Source organism: Cavia porcellus, unplaced genomic scaffold, assembly GCF_034190915.1.
Source record: "Cavia porcellus strain 051 isolate PalLab524CR breed Dunkin Hartley unplaced genomic scaffold, mCavPor4.1 scaffold_8, whole genome shotgun sequence".
In the NCBI taxonomy this organism is placed as follows: Eukaryota; Metazoa; Chordata; class Mammalia; order Rodentia; family Caviidae; genus Cavia; species Cavia porcellus.
Genome location: NW_026947491.1, coordinates 45331064 through 45355284, shown reverse-complemented (window position 1 = coordinate 45355284; position 24221 = coordinate 45331064). Strand labels below are relative to the sequence as shown.

At 50.8% G+C, this 24221-nt stretch overlaps 2 protein-coding genes across 2 annotated transcripts; both read right to left on the bottom strand.

Moving 5' to 3' along the window:
* Nucleotides 1–656: 656 nt before the first annotated feature.
* Nucleotides 657–4397, bottom strand: Hoxc11 (homeobox C11). The gene is made up of 2 exons (XM_003476246.4): nucleotides 3380–4397; nucleotides 657–2160 (listed from the first exon to the last, which is right to left on the bottom strand). The coding sequence occupies exons 1-2, from the start codon at nucleotides 4059–4061 to the stop codon at nucleotides 1928–1930; spliced, it is 915 nt and encodes a 304-aa protein (XP_003476294.1). The 5' UTR covers nucleotides 4062–4397; the 3' UTR covers nucleotides 657–1927.
* A 16094-nt stretch (nucleotides 4398–20491) lies between these two features.
* On the bottom strand, nucleotides 20492–22043 carry Hoxc12 (homeobox C12). The gene is made up of 2 exons (XM_003476247.1): nucleotides 21440–22043; nucleotides 20492–20730 (listed from the first exon to the last, which is right to left on the bottom strand). The coding sequence occupies exons 1-2, from the start codon at nucleotides 22041–22043 to the stop codon at nucleotides 20492–20494; spliced, it is 843 nt and encodes a 280-aa protein (XP_003476295.1).
* Nucleotides 22044–24221: the final 2178 nt, after the last annotated feature.

The window sequence follows — 24221 nt, the reverse complement described above, 5'->3', positions numbered from 1 at the left end:
CCAAACCTCTGCCCCCAAATAACGAATAAATTGAAAGCAGACACAGACTGTATCCTCACTGAAAGTGCTGAAAGCACCACAATTATCCTTACACAGAAGAAACATACAGCAAATACAGATGGGTGTGGCAGCTGCTCCCACGGGTCACCTCTTTCCCCAGTGCCCCACCTCATGCCAGGCCCTACAAAGCATATCTCTGCAGCTTTCTATGCTGGACACCTAGTGTATAAACACCAGGATGGCCCCAGCCTAGGCATCTGGTTGTGTCTGGAGGAGCCTGGCCATTTGTGCCCAGGGGGAAGGGGCCCTGCCCCACCTTCCCACACTCAGAGGCTTCAGAGAGGACTAGAAGGGGGCTAGCTTCTCCTCTTCTCCCTTCCTTCCTTCAAACTGTATATAAAAATTCCAATAGTCTTCTCATAGAGAAAAAAATCCCACGAAAATCCTACCCTCAACCCTACATATAACTGCGACAGACGGAGACATCTGGCAGGAGGGCGGTGGAGCCAAGAAAATTCCTATAAATTTAAATTTGATGATGGTTGCAATTAACTCCACAACAAACGTGTACTTAAACAGAAAGAATTGCTGGGCATTTGGATACAGCTCAAGCTGCACGTGGGAAAGGAGAGCTTAGGAGTAGCCAGGGAATGCCCTTTGCTTGAAAGCTGGAGGAAACCACTGCCACACTCCTGGCTCTGCCAGTGCGAGGGAGCTCCAGTTGCACCAGCACCTTCCTGCCTCAGCTCTATGTGCCCGTCCTCACTGGCAGGGCTCCTCTGCCTGCCTTCTCCTCCTCCACTGTCTTGGGAGCATGGAGAGTTTTAAGAGGAGAGGGGTTAATAAAAAGGTCAAATAAAATCATAATATTGAACAGAATGAAATATCTTTATTTGCCACCAAAAAATTCACAGCAATCCCACTGGGACAGAAGCAGGGTGGGGATTGCACATGTACACACACACTCACGCACATGGAGAGAGATGGGCGATTTGAATCTCATTCCAGCGCATACTCCCCCATCCTCTTTGGGTAGAAAGAAAAGCTTGTGAAATTTATTTACAAAAAAAAAAAAAAAAAAAAAAAAAAAAAAATCAGGCCCCAGCAAGGGAGAAGTGCCCAAACCCATCTACCTTCTGCCTCTTCCACTGCAATCTACCTTTTTTTTCTTTCTTCCCTTCTTTCTCTAAAAAAAGAGAGAGAAGGTAACAACTGCATAGACTAGTTATAAATCCATGGAGTGGGGCACTGCTTGGAAAAAGGTTAGGGCACCTCAATGCACCAGTTAAGAAATTTCAAAGGAGTGCTCTACACATTTAGAGGGAGAACAACTAGGCTCAGGTGAGGCCAGAGCGCAGACGGAGGTAGGACACGAACTTTGCACACCTAACACCAGGTTGAAGGTACAGGAATTTCACAGCAAGGCAGGAGGATCACATTTAGCTACCCCAATCGGTCGGGTAAGGTATAGGTGCAGGGAGCCGGAGCGGTGGGTCTCCCCTTGCAGTCAAGGTGTCTTAGCGGATTTTTTCTGGGGCAAGGGAAGGCTCGCAGTTTCAGGATTGTTCGCTCAGGCGCCCACCACGCTCGCCCCTCCCCCACCCAACTCGAGCAGCGAGACGTCGCGAGGTGTGTTTCTTTTAAATAAAGAGTCTTGGGGCTTCGGCGCTAACGGGGTCCGCTCGCCTTGGGTCAGATACTTCCTCTCACCCCTTTTGCCAGGCCTGGCCTCTGTCCCCACACTGAGAGTCAGACCGAAGGTGAAGGAGGTTCCGGAAGGCAGTGCCAGCAAGGGCAGTGGGGGCAGCCCTGGCCACAGTCTAGATTTCCACCCGCGGAAAGAAGACGAGTGAGAAAATAAAAAATTAAAATAAAATAAAATAATTTCCCCCTTTCCCTCCCTCCTCCAAAAGAACCCGGTCTGCAGTTACAGCAGCGGATTTCCCGAAAAATACTGCAGCCGGTCTCTGCTCAGTTTTTTTTCTTTCATCCTTCTGTTCTGAAACCAAATTTTCACTTGTCGGTCCGTCAGGTTCAGCATGCGGGACAGCTGCAGACGCTTCTCTTTGTTGATATACACGTTGAAGAAAAACTCGCGCTCCAGTTCCCGGATCTGGAATTTCGAATAAGGGCAGCGCTTCTTGCGGGTGCGGGGGGCGTCTGGAGGGAGGGGAGGGGGCAAGTGCGAGGAGAGGGGAGAGAGACACGTGAGAGCCGGGCGACCCCAGCCGCTGAGCGTGGCAGCCCAGCTCCCAGCCCTCCCGCCAGGCCGGCGGTCTCCACGCTCGGCCGGCCACAGGCTGGGCGAGCTCGACCCCCCTGCCGGCCTCGCTGGCCACTGAGCCACTCGCGCCCCGCCTCCCCCGCGCGCCCCTCGGGCAAGGGGCCCTAGCTGACCGGGTCTAGGGGAGAAGGAAAGCCACGTGCGTCCCCTTGGGCCCCCTGCCTGCTCCTTGGCAGCCCTTGCCCCTTCTAATGGTTCTGAAGGTCCACTAACGCCTCCCCCAGAAGTCTGGGAGGAATCGCGGAGAACAGGCGCGAAGAAATGAGATGTGGCGAGAGCCGGAGAAAGCCTGGAGGTCACCAGCGAGCAGGCACCTAGACACCCGCGAGCCTCTTTGGGGCCCCGGCGCCCCAGATGCCAGCCCGGAGCGCCTCGCACGGCGCCTGGCTAGGCCGCCCCTGAGGCCGCAGACCGAGGGCAGCGCGGGGACCCCCGCCTGGAGCGCAGCGGAGCCCGGACTCGCCTCTCCCCGCTCCCTTAACGCCGCTAACCCCCGGGCTGCTCGGGTTTCTGCTCAGACACCCACAAACACACAGTTTGAACCTTTACAAAAACAGTTTTCGAAAAGCAGCGAGCAGCGGAGCAGCCCCGGCTAGCTTCTCGGGTCTCGGGTTCTGCTCCATCGCTCTTCTCCTCCACTCTCCCCCTCTCCCCCTCTCTGGGTTTCTCCCTGTCTTTCCCCTGCCCTCCCCTCTCTCCCCCTCACCCCTCCCCTCCCTCCCACCCCTCGGCAGCCTGGCTCCCATCCTTCCTTAAATGCTCCTCTAAGTTCACGATCAAAGTTAATATCGCCCGCAATGGTGGCACTTCTAAAAATTTCACAGACCGAGGGAGATAACGGGGGAGGGGGGTTCACCCGGCTTTTCCAAAGAGCCCGTTTCCCTCCCTCCCCACCCCTTCTCCATCGTAAAAAGTCGAGTCGTTGGGAGAGAGGGCTTTGTAGGTTATAATAAAATCCTTTGAATGCTTATAAAACTCCACATAAAATCGGACTGACCCAAAACGCGAGGCTGCCCTGCTCCCCAGCTCCCCCCGCTCCAGCCCGCCCTCTGCTCCCTCCCGCGCCGCCCGCCGCGCCCGGCCGCCGCTACCTACTGGGGGCGGCTCCCTTGGCCGGCTCCTTGGTCGCCGAGTGGGCAGAACCGGACGAGCTGGGGTTCGTGTTCTCCTCCTCGGCCTCGGCCTCTGCACCCGCCTCTGCCCGGGACGCCAGTCCCGAGGCCGGGGGCGCCTCGGGCTCCCCCTTGGCCTCGCCCTTGCCGGAGCAGGGGGGCTCGGCGGGCGCGTCGCCGCCGCCGCAGTAGGCGTTGTCGAAGAAGCGGTCGAAGGCTTGGGGCAGGACGCTGTTCTTGCTGACTGAGGAGTAGAAGCCGGCGGGGGCTGCGTGCGGGGCGCTGGGGTGGTGGTGGCCGCCGTAGGAGCCTTCGTTTTTCATGAGGATCTCGGTGACGGTGGAAGGAGGAAGGCACTCCCGGTGCATGAGCTCGTCGGCCGCCGCATAGCAGGAAGAGTAGCTGTTCCGGGGGTGCCACTTGCCGGACGGTTCCAGGCCGTAGGAGACCTCCCGGACGGGGGGCACTTGGGCTGAGTAGGGATAAGAGATCTGACGAGAGGGGGCCTGGGGCAGGAAGGAGGAGACCGTGGAGAACTCGGGCACGTAATAAGTGCAACTAGGCAGATAGAGGTTGGAGGCGCAGCTCCCTCGCTCGCCGAAGTCAGCGCCCCTCTCCTTGCGCGACGGCGAGCAGAAGTTGCCCAGGTTGACTGAGTTAAACATCGTTCTCCTCTCCTGCCGGCTCCGGATGGAGGTTTTGGACCCGGTGTAGCGAGGGGGGAAAATTTGGGAAGGCGAGATGACGCGTTATCCGTCTTAGTCTCTCTCCCCGAGCACGTGATCCAAAGTAGATATTGTCATATATCAGTTCGGAGCACTTCGCAGACGTAGGAGGGGTTCTCTCTTAGGTAAGATCGGGGACGTTCAGGCGATTGGTTTGCAAACACCGCAGAAACATTATGAAAATCAATTGCAGATTTGTATTCGTTTTTCTCTCGTCACTCCCCTCCTCTCCATTCCACAGAGCGAGCAAAGGAGGAGAGAGAGGGTTGGGGTGGAGTGGGCGGTGGGATGGGCGGGGGCGGGGGTTGGGAGGGGGTAATTGTATTTTTTTTTCCTAGCTGCTGCTTTTTCCCCCAGGATTGGGAAGGAAGACAGCCTTCAGTATGGGGGTCTTGCCTCCGACCTGTGATCAGCAGTAAACTGGGAAGATAGTGAGGGCTTCTTTTTCTATTGCTTGATTTCCCCAAGAATAGTGAATCCTTCTCCCCGTATCTCAGGGACTTTTACCCTTCCAGCTGGACTCAGTGCCTGTTTACAAGAGTTTGAAGAAGTCAATTAGATTATGTACCTGGCCAGAGCTGAATGTCAGGACTGCAGGTTAGGTCTTTGGAGAGGCTCCTTGGAAGAGTAATCCGAAGTTTCCCAAAGGTGAGGCAGCCCAGCTTCCAGCCAGTGTCCCAACTTTGTCTGGCTTGCTGTGCTGCTGCTGGCTAGGGACTCCGATTAGTCATAAACCAGTAGTGAGCAGTGCGCCAGCCGCCCAGCCGGTGCCTGGCAATGTCTGGGAAAAACCTTCTCTAATGTTGTGTTAAATATTTAGTATGAGAGAGTGGCCCTGGGTGAATATTTCATGCCTGCCTTTATTGTCAATCAATGTGCAGAAAGCTACATCCACTGTGAATTTTTAAATCCCAAACCCCAAAGAAAAAAGACCAGACTGAGAGTCATGTATTTTCTGTCAGGGGCCCTTAGGGTTGGAGGCTGTGCCTCAGCTAGTAGGCTGAAAAGAAACCTCGTGTCAGGGCCCCAGGCAAGATATGATGAGGGGTTAGATTTGGGTTCCTGTCTGTAAAGGATTTGCGGGGCAATGAGGTGGGCGGTAGGTCCAAGTATGGGTCTCTAGAACAGTCTGAAAGCACAGTGGAGCTGTGGACCCTGAATTAGGCAGGAGAAGATGAGGGGCCGCTCCCCAGTGGGAGCCCCCAGACCTTTTCCTTATTGCCTCCTTCCAGTTTCTCAGTCCCAGTACCGCCCTCCCTCCTCCAAGTGTGTCACCCTCCTGGATGGCTGTGGCCCAACGGGTAGGCTCATGTTCTGTCCTTCCTGGCCTCTTATCTCTCTGGGCACCCTAAGACACACCTACGTGGCTAAGAGTCACTATTGAAAGGTTCTGGCCTGGGTTAAAGGAGCCAGAGCAACTGGCATGAGCAGAAGGCAACCTTGGAGACATCCATAGGGCAGGATTTGTTAGGGAAGGAAGAGAACCTGAATTCCTAAGGGTTCAGTTCACTGGGCTCTCAAAGAAAGCCAAAAGTGGCTCAGCACTCTCTTTATACCCCCTAACTATTGGCTAAAATTAGTTTTCACTTTTAAAAATGTGTTTGGATTTGATTTTCCTTACTGAAGTGAGAGGAGGTACTGAGGCCCCCAAACCAGGCAAGGAAGACACTAAAATAGTATCGTGTCTTCAAATACAATCCCCCAAATCCTTTCCTTCACTTTCCTGCCTCCCTAAAATTTTCTAAGCCTTTACAGTAATACCTCAGTGGAGTCTGCCTCAATTTTTTTTTTTTGGCCTCAATTATGAGTGACTCTGGAACAATCAAGAAATAGCCTCTCCCTACTCAGTGTGGGACACACTGAATCCTCCTCTAGTCTTGGGCAGAACTTAACTGAGGACAAAGAGGAACTAGATTGGAGCTTATGTATGAGATTCTGCTGGGAATAGACCACAGAAAGAAAAATCTGTTGAGTTTTCTCTTTCCTCTAGCCCTTTTCATAGGGTGAGCCAGAAGCAGCATTTTAAATTATAATGGCGAGAAACTATGGATTGTGGCTTTTATGGGGTTCTCACTGACCTCATTAAACTTGAGTTTATTAAGAGGCAAAATGTTCTCCAAATAGTGCTAGAACCAGTGTGAAGGAGAGAAGCACCCCTATCCTCTGCAGGGGTGGCGGTGAGGGAAGTCCTAGTATGTGCTTCTCCCACTTCCCTACAAGGTTTGTTTCCTTTCCCATCCTGGCCTCCTGGGCAATGTGGGGCCCTGTCCCCTAAGGCGCACTCTGTACTGCCAGGGCCAGAGAGGGTGGGCTGCTTCCTGTGAGGAGACAGCTGTGGGCCTGAGCACTTGAATTTGACCACCAAAGTTTATTCCCGGGCCACAATAAAAGTGAGCCAGGCGCCTGCAAGGAACTGCTGGCAGCCTGATTTCCTCAAAACAAAAAAGAAAAGCAAAAAAGAATGTTAAGGAGTTGATGCCCAAGAAAATTTTGGGGTCTCCCGATAGAGATAGACACTTCTGGAATATAATACTTTTTCTTAAAAATAAGAGGTGGTGCTTAATTTTATTTCTAGTATGGGTCTTTTAATTTGTCAACAACTTTTTAAAAATCCCAGCAACTGGCAGCTGCTGCTGGGGTCTCTAAGGTCAGCTAGCTGTTGATTGACAAAAATGGCCACGGTGTGGGGTAGAGGCCTCCCTGCCTAGTCTTGAGTCCAGTCCACCCCAAACATCCTCCATCCTTGGCTGTATCATCAATCTGCAGTGTCTGGTCAGGGTATTAGTGTCCTCCTCAGTGTGGGGCTCTTTTGTGACCTCCAACCCCATCCTTTGCAGGCCCCACTCTAGGTGGTGGCTATTTCTTTTCTCACCTGGAGGGCACCCAGTAGCCTCTCCATCCCCCTGGAGTCCGAGCCTTCACCTGAAACTATACAACAGGCCCATCCTTGCTGGCTCCAAGTCTTTGCTGCTAGCCTGCCTGGCATTAGCAGGCAGCTTCTGTGCCTTGGTGATCCGAAGCAAGGAGATTCTGGCGCCCTTCCTTCCCACACAGGGACATCAGGGGTAGCTTCAGAAGGGGTGTAATATCAACCAAATGTGGCCTGGGCAGCTCCCAGGCAAACTCCTGCACACGTAGGTGGCCTTGCCACTCCTCTGCCTCCTCCTGCTGCAGAGGGCAGATCTTGGTGTGCAAAGGGGTCCACTCCCCAGACTGTAAGCTAGGAAGAAAACCCTGGGACAAGAAATTCAGCCCCATGTTGTGTCAGTTTAAAAGGAAGGGAGTCCCACTGGAGGACACTCTCAGTTGTTCCTAGGCTAGTCCAGTAGGCAGGAGCCCTCATTATGAATTAGGTTGCACCTTTTTGCACATTCTCTTGCATATTTCTTTTCCTTAGAACACATTGCTGTGTTGAATAATTCCTTCAGAGTGCTTTGTGGGACCTTTAGGCCAGTGGTTTTTCTGGCACCCGGGGTGCCCACAAGCCTGCTCCATCCCCAGCCAGGAAACGGGAAAGTGAGGAACTTCGGATCTGCTGCTTTCACCTCTTCCCAGTTCTGATTATGCCTCAAGGCCAAAGCCCCAAGTGAGGCCACCTAAGCGGGTGGACACTGCCTACTCTTCGGTCTATGGAAGAGGGAGAGGGGCGGCAAAAGGGCAGCTCCTTGGCCTTCACAGCCCCACCCAGCATCCTCCACAGAGGGACTGTCCCTGCAGATCAGCAACTCGACCCCATTTCTCCCCATAAAAGCCCCATTTTACGAGCCAGTTTCACTGGCCCCCTCACCAAATGCTCTGAAATGAAGGAAATGTCTTAAAAGCAGTCTGGAAATGGAATCGCTGCCACTGGGCCTTAGTTTCCAAAGTAAGTTGAGGCCCCACAGAAAATACATTCTCTGGGGGAGGTGGCCCTCTTGGGCTACCGGGTCTCCCGCCTCACTGCAGAGCGGAGGACCGGCTGGCTGGAGCCGCCATTCCCGGCTTTAGCGCCTACTTAGGCTCCGGACCCAGTCCTCGCTGATCAAAGTGAGCTCGCGGCATTTTTATGAGATGAACTTCAGTGGCGCTTTACTTGTAATCAGACTCCTGAGTCGAAAATGCAGAAGGGAACAGCCCATCAGTCCAAAAAGGAAAAGGAGAGAGAGAGAGAGAGAGAGAGAGAGAGAGAGAGAGAGAGAGAGAGAGAGAGAGAAATTCAAGTGACAGTGAAGAGGAGTCTAGTCAGCAACAATAACAAAAAAAAGAGCTTTTGCCCCCAGCAAGAATGGTTTGTGGGTCTGTCCCAGCTTTCAGGCCCTGTCTTTTTGCCTGAACATTTCACCCTGATTTCCGGGATCCCTGATGCCAGGGCAGACAGCAGAGCCTTAATTTGCCAGTGCTGGTAAGCTTGGTGTTAGAACTTCCTCCACACTGTGGACTGCTGCACACACGGGGTAAATGTGACAGCCTACCCTGCTCTCCCAGTGAGCAGGATGACTTAAAAGTCTCCCCCATTTTGCTTTCCTCTAGGGTCTCCACGGTTCTCTCCTCACTTACAGACAGAAGTTGAGTTACAGGAAGATTCGCCTAAGATTTATCGCCTGGCCCCAAACTTGGAGAGCCTCGTCATAAACAGCCGTCTATTGTCTAGACTTTTATCTCCCAGTATGGATCTGGATCGTGCATTAGTGAGGCTCAGGGGAACACGGGCTGACTCTGGGGTGTACAGTGCCGCCGGTGCCTGCCTGTGTCACTTCCAGGGATTTCTCTGGGTCAGTTTAGGAGAGTGAACAAATTTGTGTGTTTTGGCGCTGGGCAGGTATACGTGAGTGTCCACCAGTAAAGGTAGGGAAGGTCTCTTTCTGTGTGTCTGAGAACATTTCTGTGCATGTAGTTGTGTGTTGGATGAGAATTTGTCACGGTTGTGTTTTGTTCTGGGGCATTTTAAGTGTTCCTGTCTGGGCTTTTGCGGGTTTTATTAACCTGCATCCGCTTGGCCTGTTTATGTCCCTTCAAAGCAGATCATCTGGTGTTTTTCAATATTGAAGCTCATTGTGTGTGTTCCATTTTCCTGAGGAAATGGTTTTGGGTAATGCCGGCTCAGCCTTACTCTCTCAGATTTCTCAACTCACCCTCAGTTACACCTCAGCCTCTGCCTTCACAAAGGTATCTGCCTTGCTTCCCTCCTTATAAGTCTTAAATTTCCAGAGTGCCTGCCAATTTTCTTTCACAGACATGCAGCATATTTTTGAGGGTCAGCTCTAGTCCTCTCTGTCTATCTCACACTAGGGGAAAGCATCCCAGCTGGTAAACCCTCTCGCTTTTTGGAGCACCTCTTCACAAACTGAGGCAACATCTCACCCCATTTTAACATTTAAAAATACTGGGCGTAGACCTCTAGAACCCGTCAGGCAGCACCTTCCATCCCCTCTTTGGGGCTTCCTAGTAACTAAGGTACCCATCCCAGCTAGTCTGTAGCCCTTTGAGCCCAGCTACCTTGTAACATCAGAGGCATTTTGCCCAGATTTACTATCTATGGGTGAAACATTTAATTTACCTCCTTCTGGATTGGGGTCAGAAGCTACGCTGAAAGCCAGGATATTTTACCATTAGAAATAATCAAATCATACCTCTTTGTTTTTCATAATCAGTAAACAGGGTAGGAGGGCACCAGGAACGAAGGCCTGGGAACTCTACCAACTGCACCCCCCCAGCTGCTGCTACCCAGGCCCCAGGCTCCATTTCAGTTTTCTAATTGTCCTGAAGTGCTCCTAACCAGGTGGGTAAAGTAAGAAGGGGCGATTTCAGGGGCCAAGTTTTCTAGTTAAGGAGGGCAGAGATGACAATTAGGGTTGTTTAGAGCATTAAGTTTAACCGGAACACCCCACGATTACTTCCTGATCATTTTCCTTTCCCTTGACGTTAGAATTCCCATTTAAAAAGAAATAATTGGAACTTAAAATGGCTGTGCCAGCCAAGCCAAAGGACTGAAAAGCAAGCTGTGAGGGCCAGGAAAAAGGTGAGCCCTTTGTAAATACCCCTACACTAACAATACCTTCTCCCAGCCTTTGCCAGGCAGGCTCCCAGTATCACTGCAACCCTGGAGGAAAAGGAGCGAGGGTCCCAGTGCAGGCTTCGTCTCATTCCCGAACCTTCAGCTGAGTCCACCCACTGTCCACTGCTGCCTGCCCGCCTGCTGTGCCTTCAGCTCTCTCTCTCTCTCTCTCTCTCTTTCTCTCTCTCTCTCTCTCTCTCTCTCCATCTCAGGCCGACCATGGCTCCGCCTTTCTCTCCATGTCTCCCCGTCTTCCTCCATTCCTGCTTCCCAACCTAGTTCCCTGCAACCAACAAATACCTAATATACTTGCTTCTTCCGTACCCAGGCCCGGGCCGAGCCGCTCTCCCTAGAAGATCCCTGCGGCAGTTCTGGGTCCTCACACAGTCGCACTTTGCTCCCAATCCCACCCACTGCAGCCTCCTTTCTCCACTGCTGCTGGGCACAAAACGCTTTTCTCTTACTTCCCTGCTTCTCTCCCTTTCTTTCAGCGTCTGAATCCAAGGAATAAATAAATCCGAGCCTCCTACCGCACCGCAGCAGCCCGCCCCACCCTGCTACTCCACACTTCTCCTTACCGAATATACTGCTTTGTTTTCTGAAGAAACCCGTAATATTCAGACATGTAAGCTGTAAATGAACTTTCCTTTATGACGTTTAATTTTCTTTCCAATCCTTACGTCCTGCTGCGCTTCGAGGTGAAATGAAACAGATTTAGAAGTCTGCAGTAGGGGAGAGAGGGGGAGTGGAGAGATTGAGCTGAGAGTTACCCTGTTGAAAAGACTCAGAAGACTAGAGAGAGAGAGAGAGAGAGAGAGAGAGAGAGAGAGAGAGAGAGGCGGGGTGGGTGAGGGAGGGAGCCCCAGCTGGCAGTGAGCGGAGCCAGACCAAGCGAAAGAGAGAGAAAAGTTTCCTGGAGTCTTCATTAGTGGATTTCCCTGTCCGAAGCTTCCCCCAACTGGAAGGACTCACCCCCAGTAAAGGAAAGAGGAGAGGTTTTGGTTTTTTTTTTAAGTCCCATACAGTCCAGTGTTTACAAGACCAGAAATACCACTGCAAGTCCTTCTGGAGAGAAAGGCTGAAACAGAGGACTGTCGCCTTCCTTATAAGGTACGATGCTAACTTGACCTTCACTTTGTCATGATGCCCCCGCCCACCCAGACTGCTGCGAGCCTCTGGGCAGAGCCCGAGCAACCACTGAGCCTTGCCTGGCCTGCCTCTGCTTTTCTCCCTCTTGTCTCTCTTTCAATCTCTGCATTTTGTTTTTCTACCTTTGCCTTTTGTATCCTTCCCTCCTTTCTTTATTTTCTGCCAGTGCCCTTTCTTTCACTTATTCTTTGTTGTCTTGCCTGTGGTTTCATATTTTTCCTCAATTCTCTTGCCTTGCTCTCTGGTTTTGCTTCTACTGCAATCTCTTCCCTCCTCTCCCAAAGCATTCTAGTTTCTTGACTCCCAAAAACAAGATGAAAATATTTTCAGTTTTCCCCTTATTCCACTTTGAACTGACCTTTGCAGTGCCAGTTGGGCTTTTGACACTTTGTGTATTTCCTTGGGATAGAGGCTCTAGGAAAGAAGGCCAATTTGTGATCAAATTCACTCTGGGGTGAATTACACCCACTTGGGGTGGGTAATGAACATGAACATGGATCGTCATAAATCTCTTCTTGTTGTCACTGATCTCACCTGGCACATCTCCATACTCCTAGTGGCTTGGTGCTGTGAGCTAAGTCCTTGATTGTGGGGATACAGGGAAAGTAAAGCCCTCTGCTCCCAGACTAAGAGGGGCAGAGTTCAAGTACCAAGTAGTTGTTTACTCTTCTCTAGGTTTTATACTCCTAAAACCCTAGAGATTTCCCTCTAGATGTTCAGGGAAGGAGTTTAGATTATTAGGGTTTCTGAAAGTTCCCACATATGCAAAAATAGGAAAGAGTAGGATTTTTAGGGCCTCTCTACCTTGGCTTTTGCTGCCTCGCAGGTCCAACAAATCCTCTGACATTAACTCTAATCATATCTTGTGTGGTTATAAAATAATATAATTGACACCCCTATAATTATCTATAACCCGCTTACTTGTGATGATTACAATACCAGAGGAGATAGATCTGTGTGGTGAAAGGGAAGCCAAGCAAATATCAAAAATGAAACTAGATCTCTTATATTTTCTTGTGTGTGTTTCAAAATCCCTAAGCTCTTTCTTGCCTAGGCCTCCTTGACTTAGGAGTAGCCATTTTGTAGGATTTAGGGTAATACTGAAAGACTACCATCTTCTTTTTCTCCATTTTCCATACACCCCTGGCCCCTCCTCCTCTTCCTCTGCACAGACACCAGAGAGGGTCAGACAATAAAAGGGAAATGCTTTCTCTTACTCCCCCTACAATTATCCGGATAATTGCATGAATTCTGCCTTGAATACCAGTGTGGAGTTGAGGTCGGGATTTGAGCAGGAAGTTCAAGGGACAGGATTCCAAATGGGGGAAGCTTCCTTCTTACATTCCCAGACTTTATAGTTCTGTCTAGTGTTACATTGTTTCTTTAGGCAAAGATCTTTGTTCTCCTTCAGTCATATTTTTCTCTTCCGCCTCCCTTTCTCCCCACAATTGGTCCCTTTAAAGAAGACTCAGATCATCTGCTCTTAATAGATAACTATAAAAGTAAAATTAATTCCCCCTTGCCCTTTAATATCAATATCTCTCTGTTAAGTATGCACATCGGCAAGAATAAACAGAATTAAGTGCTACAACCTACACCAGCAATTACACCCAAGGTGTTTCTTTCTTTCTTTCTTTTTTTTAATTTTATTTTTATTGGGTCTGGCTTATCTGGGGGTGTTCACTCTGGTGTGAGATAACCATAGGGTATTTGCATTTTTTTTTTAACAAGCTCTTTGGAGTCTGTGCCAGCACCGACCTGGTAGAAAAAGCAACCACGAAGCAGAGAGAGTGAAAGAGCCAGAGGAAGAAAGACGCTCAGCTCTTCAGAAGGACATGAAAGGAAACCACGCAGAGCACTGCAGAGAGGAGCAAGGTGGCAGGTCCCGGAACAAATGTCGCAGAGGGCAGAACAGGCACTCAGGAACAGAGATTTATGTAGTTTTAATTTTTAAATCTGATTTTGGGCTCCACCATGAAAAAGGAAATTTCAGGGAAGGGAGAGGGGGAAAGAAACACGCAAGGAGAAAAGAAGTGTGGCTAAAGCCAAGTGGGTACAGGGCAGCCCCGGCAACAGCCTTGCCTGCTCGCTGGCACACTGCAGGGCTGGGCCCTGGAAGCCCCCCCTCGTGGCCGCCTGAGCTTCCTGGCTCTACTTATCATCTCCATCTTTATGACGAAGCTTGTTAACAAGACCAGCGAGCTAGCCACGCACATCTATCTCAGCCGCGTGCGCTCAGCCGAGCAGTGGCCGGCGGGGGGACTGGGAGGCGCTAATTAATTGATTCCTTTGGACAGTAAAATACGACCGAGTGTACACGGAACCTGCGGACTCATAAACAATATCTCTGCTAGATGTGAGCACACTGTCTTTCAAAGAATTTTGCCATAGGTATGTGTCAGAGAGTTCTGGATTTTTAGTCGATAAGACCCAAGTGGGACTAATTTTTAGGAGGCTAGAACAACTCAGTGTCAGAAAATGACTCTCCAAAAGCACTGGAAGTGGCTTTTGTTGAGAAAAAGGAAACAAAATAAACAAAGAAAAAAACCCTTGGGTCATGGGCTAGTCTTTCTCTGTTGCTTGTGTAGACCCAGTTGAGTTTAAGCATGGGAGTCTGAGCCGGGGGCTCCCGGAAGGCCTGCATTGTTTCAGCCCTAACTAGGTTCCAGGGAGTGGGCCTGCTCCCAGATGTGTGAGAGACATAGAAGCGCACCCTTTGTTTCATGTTGCTTCCTAGACACAAGAATTAAAATAAAAATGTAAAACTTAAGGAGGCTTAGCCTTCAGGGATACTTGAGGATCCAACACACATCCAGGAATGAAAGAGCCTGCTACATGCCTCCCCAGATTCAGGAGGCTTTCTTATTCCTGCCTGGCAGCCAGAGTGTTTCTTATAATACATTTACCTTAGGCCTAGCAGAGTACATTGAGACACATGCGGTAACATAATTATATAGTGCTCATTCTACATGGTATGAGTATGCAGCAGACCGCACTGCAAATAAGACTTGGTATGTTCTAAATATGTACACAGCTTCAGGTCAGAGCTACAATGCAAATCCAGATAGGAGATCGCTTATGATAATGCTTAAAGCCAGAGGTAGAAAATAATAGGAATGTAAAACAGCAGGGGAAAAAAAAGGTTCCTCAGATAGAGATTGCAATTCTTGATGCCCAGACTCCCCTGCTACTCTTATTTTTAAGAAATATGTAAGAGAAATATATATTATAAATGCAATATTTGAACCCAAAGAATATAATTGGTACACACACCATTTGTGTAAACATTCTCAGAATATATTTTACACAGTGGGTAGATATGTACTTTGTATATGTATGATATAGTTTTCATACATTTTACCTGTATATTAATATTTGAATTCGTGTCCCATGCACTGATTCTATGTATCTTATGAAGTATATAAGCATATGGGTAAATAGCTTTGGGGTTGTATATTCTCAATGTAATATATATATATATGTATATATATGGGATGTTTATATATATAATATATATGGAATATATATGGAATGTTTACATCTGTGTGTATCTTTATATATGTAAATACATTTTTATATGTGGTGAATATATGTGCTGTATGTAGTCTTCCCCCAATATTTTGCTTTCCCATGCAGTAGATAAAAGTGCCGCTATTGTATATTTCATAGAGAAACATTTTTCATTCCTAAAGTGCACATGTAATACAGGCATCTGTGCATTAAGACAGCTCCTATGTATTGGTTCCAGCCACAACACTACCAGGGATGTAGTTTGTAGAACATGTTTCTATAGTACTCAGTCCCTGTGAACTGCATGTCTTCCCAGAGAGCTTTGTAACCTGTCCTTGGAGGAAGTTCTCCACTCATCAGCAGAAAAAACAAAGTGAAGCCTTGTCTCTAAGTACCCAGTAAACACTTTGGTTTGAATAGAAGAAATCGCCCACCGGCAATTGGCTGGTTGGAACTAAAGGTCGCACCGTGTTTAGTCTCATGGCAGCCTGGTTTCTTGGCTCCTGTGGTAGGCTCCAGCGGATGGCACAAGCTTTCAAATTCCCAGGTCGGAGCGCCAGTGCCCAGTACCCCGGTTGGAGGGCCGACGGCCACTGTGGAAATACCGTGTCCCTGCAGAGGAAGGCACCTAGAAGAAAGCTTTGGTTTCCGCAGCGCAGGCAGCGCCTCAGGCTCTGGCTGCTCTTGGAAGTGTCTCCCACAAGCTCCCCCAAGGTTAGGGTGCTGAGGACAAGGAACTGGGCGGGACGGGGTCTGGAGAGACAGTCTCCGCGGCTCCGGCCAGCAGGGGTCATCCCGTCCTTCCCGGGGGCCGGCTGCCCTCCGGAGGCGACCACAGCTGCCGGCGCTGCGGAGCAGAGAGCTGCGCGGACCCGCGGGCTTCGGGCACGCCGGGGTTCCTCCTCCCGGAACCTTGGACGGCGGCTCTGGGATGGACGCGAATTGGACCGGAGTCTCAGGGCCCTCTGAGGGACCTGGGCACCAGGGCTCCAGGAGTGAGTCGGGAGCAGCCCGCTCACCACCAGCTGCCGACTCGCCTTTGTCTCGGGCCTCCCCAGAGCAGCAGCCGCGACGCGGAGCCGGCCTGCAGCGGGAGCGGCGGGACGGCTGGGAAGCCTCGGTTAGCGGCGCGGCCGCCAGCCTCTCGCGGAAAATCGGCAGCTGCGTCTCCACGGAGGCAGCATACCGAGGGCCATTCGGGCCAAAGGCAGGGCATCTGAGGGGCTGCAGGATCCCCGGCCTGTAGCTCACTGCGCGCTGAATTACGCCAGAGCCTTCAGCTCCTCCAAACGCCCATCTTAAAGAGAAGTTGGGCGGTTCATGGGTGTTTCCCGTGCCATCCTGGAGCCTAAAATTCGCTCTTGCTTTCCTGGATACTAAGGGAAGGGTGGGCAAGGGCTCTAGCTTGGCCAGAACCCGAAGTTCCAGGGTTTTGCTTTGTTTGCGTATCTGGGCCCACAGTTCCTGCTGGGCTCTGGGTCTCAGTCATCCATCCGATTGCACTGGGTTTCCGGCTACATTAGCATCCACAGAACCCAGACTGCCGGCCCACCTCCTCCTGGTTCGCTGGATCCTAGCTTTAAATCCCCAGCTTCTGAGGGGGCAGATCAGAGTGAAGCAGAACAGCTTCATAGATGATCACACGAAACAGAATTCATTTGCATGATATAGGCGTAGATACACACAACAAAAGTGATTCCCTAAATTATTTAGATAATTTGCCCAGTTTCTTGCTTCTCAAAACTCAGAGACATGGAGTGCTTTATGTCTTAATGTGGAGTACATTGTAGTTTGGGATTTAAACTAGACAAATAATTGCAACATAGGCAAAATCTTCACCAGGACCCGAGCTTTGCCCTGAGTATTTAAGCGTTAGACCCAATCATGGCCTCCTTTTATTGCTGGAAGACCAAAAAAAAAAAAAAAAAAAAAAAAAAAAAAAAAAAAAAAAAATTGCTTTCTGTCCCAAGTAGAAGACTATAGTGTTTTCCTTCTCTGCTAATTCCCTCAGTTATTGAATGTAGAAGCCTGGATAGACGCTACCTAAAAAGGTGCTTTCTCTCTCAGATTAAAAGTGTCTGGGAATAAATTAAGGACCAGTTATCATGGTGTCTTTACATTTCTTCCATTTTTTAAAAGCCAGATATTTCTCCACTGTTGGCCCTTCCTGTGTAGACAGATCTTAAGAAGTGAATGGTCTTTTGCTGGACTCATGGGGTTCAGGCCACCTGCTCCCCTGACATAGCCACTAGCTCTTTCTCCATGTCATGGCTACAAGGTGGATACCCCAGGCTTTTCTTGCGTACTCTTAGGCCTTCCTATGAATACTCCCAAGGCTTGGGGTCTAATTCCTTCCTGTACTTTCCTGGCTCTGCAAGGCAGCTGGTGATTAGAAATAAAGACAAAAATGAGATTTGTTTTAAATTTGCTAGATTCTCTGATTAAAAGAAAGAGAGGGAGGGAGAAAAAGATTTCAGGGTAGGAGGTGTGTGGGTCTGAAGTCTGTTCAGCTGGGCCCCCTGGTATTCCTGGGAGAATGGAGGGGGAATTTGGAGGAGATTCCCGTGTCTGGAGCCAGACAGGGTAATTGGTGGGCAAAAGAGGTACAAGGATGGAGGCAGACGGAGTGTGTTTCATAAAGAAAGGGTGGGTGGAGGTGCACAAGGCTCATGGGGACATGCATCCCACTGCCACTAGCCTGGACCTGAGCCTATCTGTGGCAAAGCATGCTGGTTTCAAGAGGTGGAGCTTATTTCACCAGCTCCAATAGGCCTTTAGTCCCTTGCTCAGTCATCTAGCGATGTACAAAATGTCTTCTCAGAGTAAAGCCTCTGAATTAGAATCACAGCATGGAAACTCTGAATGCACCAACTCCCATTTCATTCTCTGTCCAAGGGACTCAGTACTCCCAAGTCTCAGCTCAGCTTCTATTTTTCTAGTTCCTGCAGTGTAGACCTCATTTTCTGCAGCTGGTTTCACACTTCTGGGTTGTCCACAATATTTTTACAAGCCCCTGAATCCTCAGAGCTCCCTCTCCTCCCCTAGTCTATCAACCCCCAATTTTCTCTCTGCCAGTAATTGCTTGGGATTTGAGATGGCAGCTCATCAACAGATCTTGGTTGGTAGTATATTTTTGTTGTTTCTGCAACTGGTCTTCCTTTAGTATACATTTATTATTTTTATTATTCACCTGAGGAGAAAATAAAGTGGGAAACAGCTGGAAGGCTGGAACTCATTCTTTTTGGGCAGGGGAGATTATACTTGGGGACGCAGTTTTAAAAATTATTCTCAAAAATCACATCATCATACATCCATGTTTTAATTATTAATATTAATATTAATATGATGAAGCAACTCTGTACAAGGACTACATAAAGAGGAAACGTGCTAAAGACTGACATTTGAATAGAAGAGTGCTCTACAGAGAATTGGCAAGAAAGGTAGGGAAGGGGTAACTATCCATAGGGGCTACATTAGGTATTAGCGACAGACACAGAACAGGACACAAATAGAGAAGCTCACTGAAGGTCAAGATTAAAGCAAAGAGAATATTGCATATATTTGCCCCCCACCCCACCCCACCCACTCCTTTTTGGAGTGTTCTGGTCTCTTTTCTATTAGGCTGTGGGAGTCAGGCCAGGGTAATGGAGCTTGAACCCAGCACCCTAAAGCCCACTAGTCATAGAAAGGGCTCCTAAAAAGGGTATAATAGTTGACCAGGCTGGGGTTGGAGAGTAGTGCCTCATTCCTAGACCCAGTCCTCAGAAGACTGTGTAGACAGTTGGAATGAAGGTGCTCTCTGCTACATGTACTTGGGTAAAACAAGTGGAGGTTGGTGAGATGCTTTCAGGGCTCAACTGCCCTGCCTGGTAGGAGATGAAGGCATGTGATTGTATCTCCTCTCTCTATAGGGCTGTATGGGCTATGAGGTTGCAGGTCTGTAAGTGCAATAGGGAGAGTGGGGTGGGCCAGAGGTTTGCTGGGTTCAGCTGTGTGTATGTGTTTGCCTATGTCTCTTCACAACCCTGCACAGGGACTTGAAGCTATGTGCTATTGGGAGGGTTAGATACTCTGGGGATTGCCCCAGGGGGGAATAGAAACCCTCTCTTGCAGGAAACACTGCAAACTAGCAAGCCACTTTCACACTGTCCAGGCTGCATTTAGGTCCCATCAGTTTCCTGTTTCTCACCCTCTTGCTTTCACAAGGGAGGGAGAGCAGGTGGGAGGATGGAGGACTCAGAAATACAAATAGAGTGCATGAGAACTGGAAGGGTCTTCCAACTGCTCCTTTCCAGGAGCCAGTCCAGGATCTAGGGGATCTAAGCTGGAGTTTGAAGGAAGTTTATGGAAAAAGCCCGTCCCTCTTTGAGAAGCCACTCCAACTGCTTCTAAGGGAAGTGCCTCCCAACCCCAGCTCTAGCCCTTGCACTCAGTGGTTTGCTGGCCTGAAGGCAGAGGCTGTGCCTTGAGACAAAGGGTGACATTGGGGGGGCGGGTAGGGAAAAAGAGAGAATGGAGTAGGGTGGGGAACTGCAGCGCCCCCCTCCTTCATTGTCACCAGCCTGGGAAATGGCTGAGCGGGGCCTCCGAAGCCGGGTAGCCCCTTTAAGGGCAGATTCTCCTCCTGCCTCGTAAATTATGCCAGTCCAGCCTCAGGCCGGCCGTGACCGTGAACGCCAGCAGGGAAGGGAGAAACAGCAGCGGCCGCCGTGGATATCAGAAACTGCCTGGCAATAAGTGCCTCGCTTCAAAGCCCCTTCCGGAGTCTCTTGGGCTTCTCAGAAGGCCAGACGGGGGTCCCTCGGATGGCTACTGACCCTGTAGTGGTGTCTTCTAGGCTCTCTTTCTTTGCTCGCCACTTCAGCCTTCAGCCTTAGGCGGCAGGAAGCCTGGTAGCATCATACCTGTGAGCCAGTGTTTCCCCTGGGGCGGGCAAGGGACTTGGGGCAGGGCTGGGGACCAGGAGACTGTTCTGGCAACCGGTCCCAGAGGGAACATAAAGCTTTGTCCATAGCCATAGTCTGCTAAAGAGGGTGCTTCAGCCCCCTCTATCCAGGCCTGGAGGACCCAGGCCACAGCAGAGATTAAGTTTGCAGATCATTCTCTTCTCCCATGCTTCACTTCTTCCTCAGATCCTCCCTTCCTTCCGCCCTGCCAGAGCTATCCTAACCCATCTGCTCTCTAAGTTCATCCTCCATTGCTGGTTTCTCTTCCCAACCTCATGTAACACCGCCAATAGCGAGTCTGGGTGCCTTGTTTTCACTGCCGTCACCTCCCTCTACTCCAGGTGGAGATTTAAGACTCTGAAGGGAAGCAGAGGACAGGGGCTCGTGGGCCACTGTTCCTCAGATTGTAGACTGAAGCAGAGGTGCAGCGCCCCAGTCCCGCCTCAGATAAACCAGCCTCCTCTGCAGTGCCCCAGTGTTTCCTGTCCCTGCCATCTTCTGGCATTTGTGGCCTTCCCTTTTCCTAGGCTGGGTTTCCTCTCTTCTCTCTGGAACCTGGCAGGGCCTTGGGGGGACGTGAGTGGGAAGGAACCTCAAACAAAACAGACAAGAGAGAGCCTGCCAGAGACAACTGGCGTTCTAAGCGGGGACTTTGTCCCAGGCGGCGCCCCTTCTTGCTCTTTGCCAAGATAGGCTCAGTCTGGGGCTGGCTGGCGCCCGTGTTCTGCACCCTAAAAGAAGGAGAGAGCTTGCTCCCTCAACAGAAGTCTTTTCTTTTTCATTCTCCGATTCTGAAACCAGATCTTGACCTGCTGGTCACTAAGATTCAAGCGGTCCGAGAGTTCCCTCCGGCGCTGGCGTGTGATGAACTCGTTGACCAGAAACTCGCCCTCCAGCTCAGCCAGCTGCAACTTCGAATAGGGCTTGCGCTTCTTCCGTGAGCGGCTGTGGATCGGGTACCAGGGCGCGCCTGGGTGAAGATGAACCGCAGGGTTGGCCAGAGGGTCAAGGGATGACCAGACCCCTTACACTTTGTCCTCACAACAGACCCCAGACCCTTCCTTTCCCTTCTTGCCTCCAGGTATTCCGATAGCCTCTTGTGCCCAAACCCCACCCCATCTGTACCCCCACATTATCAGTCTCTTCCCTTTCACTCCTTGCCTCTTCCAACCTACTTCCTGCTGTAGTATCTGTGACCCTTCTATGTTTCTATCTACTTATCCCCAAATCTCTCCCTATCCTGGCAAGGTCCCTCTACACAGCTGAATCCCCATCAGTTAGAACGAACACAGGCAACTGGTGAAGAGTGAACAGTGTCCACTGGTGTTTCCTTTTTTAAAAATGTAGGTGAGGAGGGCCTGTGGGAAGGCAGAGGGAGAGGCACCTGGGAGAGGAGAACCGGGATCTCCTTCCCACCTCCATAAGCCCAGGCCTGGGGAAGTCTGGATCAGAATACCCCTTCTCCGGAGCTCCCTGCCCCCTCCAGCCGCAGGCAATCTCTCCAGTTCTTTTATGGGGATATTTACATGTTTATAGGGCACCCCCCATACACACTTCTTTTAAAAAGAAGCGCCAGCTCACCGCGCGTTCTGTCATCCCAGGGGGCCCTAGCTTGGTCCTTCCCTGCCTGCCTGGAAAGTCGGTCTGAGTAAGCGGCACCCGTGGGCCGGGGTCCTTACCGCTGGCCGAGAGTCCACCGCCGGGGTTCAACGGCGATACCAAGCTGCCCGGGTCGCCTGTGCCGGCGCCCTTGTTGCCCTCGTTGAGTAGGGACGAACTGGAGTCGGATTCCAGCGACTGACACGAGGGCGGGTCGTGGGGGGGTCCCGCGCCGCCGTCGCCACCCCCACCTCCTGCGGCGTAGTCGTACTTGAAGCCCAGCGCCGGCGGCCCCGACGGCTCCAGCGGCAGCAGCGCCGCCCCCGGCCCGGCTCCCGGGTCGCGCCCGCGCTCCTCGCGCTTCAGGCCCCCGCCGCCGCCCTCGGCGCACGGCTCGCGGTAGTAGCTCTTGCTGTCCTCCACGCGTGCCAGCTCGCACGCGCGGCCGAAGGGCGGGTTGAGTGACACCGGGCTGCCGAGATAGGGCTGCGGGTAGCCATTGCACGGCTCCGCCGACGGCCAGGGCAGCGTGCACACGTTGTCGCGGCGTGGATAGGACAGCGAAGGCAGCCCGGGGAGTTGCGCCCCGGACGCACGGAAGTTGGGGAAGTAGAAGGTGTCTCCCGTGTGGATATTCACCAGCGGCCCCACAAACCCAGGATTCAGGAGATTATGCTCGCCCATTTCCGCGGGGCCAGACCGGCAGCTTCTACTTTATTGCTATCTGACATTAAACATAGTTAAACCTGCACCCGCCACCCATTGGCCGCCCTGCTCACGTGGGCGCCGCCGCCAGGGGGAGGGGTGTGGACAGCCAACTCCCCCCTCGCCCCGCACCAATTCCAACTTTCCCTTTCCCAGTCCCGAGTGGGGGTGGGGGACGAAGGGCAGGGGCAGATTTATTCGCTGGATTCTGATTTCTAAAAAAATCATACAAAACCTAGGGCAGAAGAGTGAAACAATCGCCTGACACGGGGCGAGAGGAAAAAAAGCCACACCAAAAATACCGGTACGAAACACACCCCTGCACCCCTCACACCCCCTCCGAGATGTATTATCTTATCGTTAACAGCTGGCCAGGCACAGCCCGCCCCTCTTTAATTAGCTCCTTTATTAACTAAAACCGTTGGAATTTACAATATCTCCCCAATAAATTACTATTAGATATTGTGTCATATAAAGTTTACTGGCTGTTTAAGGAGACGGATGAGCCCTTTGGCTCGGGTTTATTTACAGTGGAGGGGAAGCAGGAGTAAGGACAGGCTTCCCTGCAGCTACCTTTCCCAGCCTGGCTGCTGCTGTGCTCATCGTCATCATCAGCTCTTTTTCCTTAGGAATTTGGACAGATACTTGGGATCCTCATCCAATTAGGATTTCAAGAAAGTTGATAATTGAAATTGACAATATCTCTGTGCTCCTCTTACTGCTACAGGAAGGATGTGAAAGGAAGCAGAAAAAGGAGGTGCCCAGCTTGATATGGGCATCTCCTTGAAAATCTGGGAGTTTGGGCAACTCTTTCACTGTGACTCCTGGGGCACTGAAGGGTGTCTGAGATCTCCTGGAATTTTTGCAGCAGGAGGCCAAGGACCCTCAGCAGGGCTTGGCCAGCCTTAAAGACACCCACACCCCTCAACCGGGGGTCTACCTCAGGGACCACCAGTGGGCTACTGAGGTGAGCTGGGAGTGAAGGGCAAATCCTTGGAGAGTTATCTTGTGGAAGGGTTTAAAATTGTGTGTGTGGAGCAAGCCTCAGAATTTCTTTCTGGAGAATGTTGAGCCCAAATCTGGCCACTAAGGACATAATCCACATCTGTAAAACCAGTCAGATCTGAACTAGGTGCACAGAACATGATCAAGTGGATTTAAAAGAGAAGCAAAATCCTTCCCCAAACATGTATCTTACTGGAGCCATAGTAAAGATTTAGATTTCTGTGTGATTGTTTTAAGCTCCTATTTAGGCAGCCCCTTAAGTAGTACAAGTTTAGGTAAAAATAGCTTATAAAACATATATATATATATATATATATATATATATAAAACCATAGACAATTGGGGAGACAGAGAAAAACCCATATTGGTGAAACTTACACATCTGCAAATTAGCCGCAGATTCTTATCTCCCTCTTTTCTCTCGCTTCCTCCCCTCTCTCCTCGGCAGGACGCGGCAGAAGGAAACACGGATTCTTCGAATTCCACCGTTCCCCGAGTGATTTCATATCCCAAATCATAGCTGCTCACTCCGACAGAAATGTGTCCCCGCGGGCGCCGCCCTTACCCGCGCAGCAGTTCGCAGCCTGCAGCTCGGCGCCCGCCCCTAGCCCCGTTTGGAGTTCCCCTTTCTCGCCTCCGCTCCACCGCGGGGCCTCTGAAGGCTCGCCGGGCCCTCCCGCTCCCCGGAGCCCGCACTGTGCCTGGCCCACTTGTCTAACCGAGGCCCAGCTGTGGGATGCCAGCCCCGCTGTCAGCCTCTGGGCACAGCCGGGAGAGCCACCGGCGCCAAAACTAGAGATTATCCCTGGATTAGCCTTTTTGTGCTGAATTGATTAAGGGGCTGGGAGGCCGCAAAAGGAGCATCCTTCAGCTGCAAATTCCGTGTCAAAACATCTCCAACATTTATTTATTTCTCCTTTTTAACACACATTAATGAGTGTCATTTAAAATTTGATTTTTAAATTTTTTACTTGGGGGTCATTTCTTGTCATAAAGAGGGTGTGGCTTTAATATTGCTGATTTCAATCACAACACTGCCCAGGCAATGAGGTCTCCACCCAGGCTCTCCAATTCTGGGCTCCATTGCTATTGTTGCTGTAAGGCTTTGCAGAGCTGTCCCTGTTGAACAATCACTAGCCTTTGTAGGGTAGA

Excerpts from the sequence above, each read along its gene's own strand:
- Hoxc11 (XM_003476246.4), bottom strand. The coding sequence starts at position 4,061 with ATGTTTAACTCAGTCAACCTGGGCAACTTCTGCTCGCCGTCGCGCAAG. Across the intron at positions 2,161-3,379 it reads GGCCAAGGGAGCCGCCCCCA|ACGCCCCCCGCACCCGCAAG; the intron begins GTAGGTAGCGGC and ends CCCTCCCTCCAG.
- Hoxc12 (XM_003476247.1), bottom strand. The coding sequence starts at position 22,043 with ATGGGCGAGCATAATCTCCTGAATCCTGGGTTTGTGGGGCCGCTGGTG. Across the intron at positions 20,731-21,439 it reads CGGTGGACTCTCGGCCAGCG|GCGCGCCCTGGTACCCGATC; the intron begins GTAAGGACCCCG and ends ATCTTCACCCAG.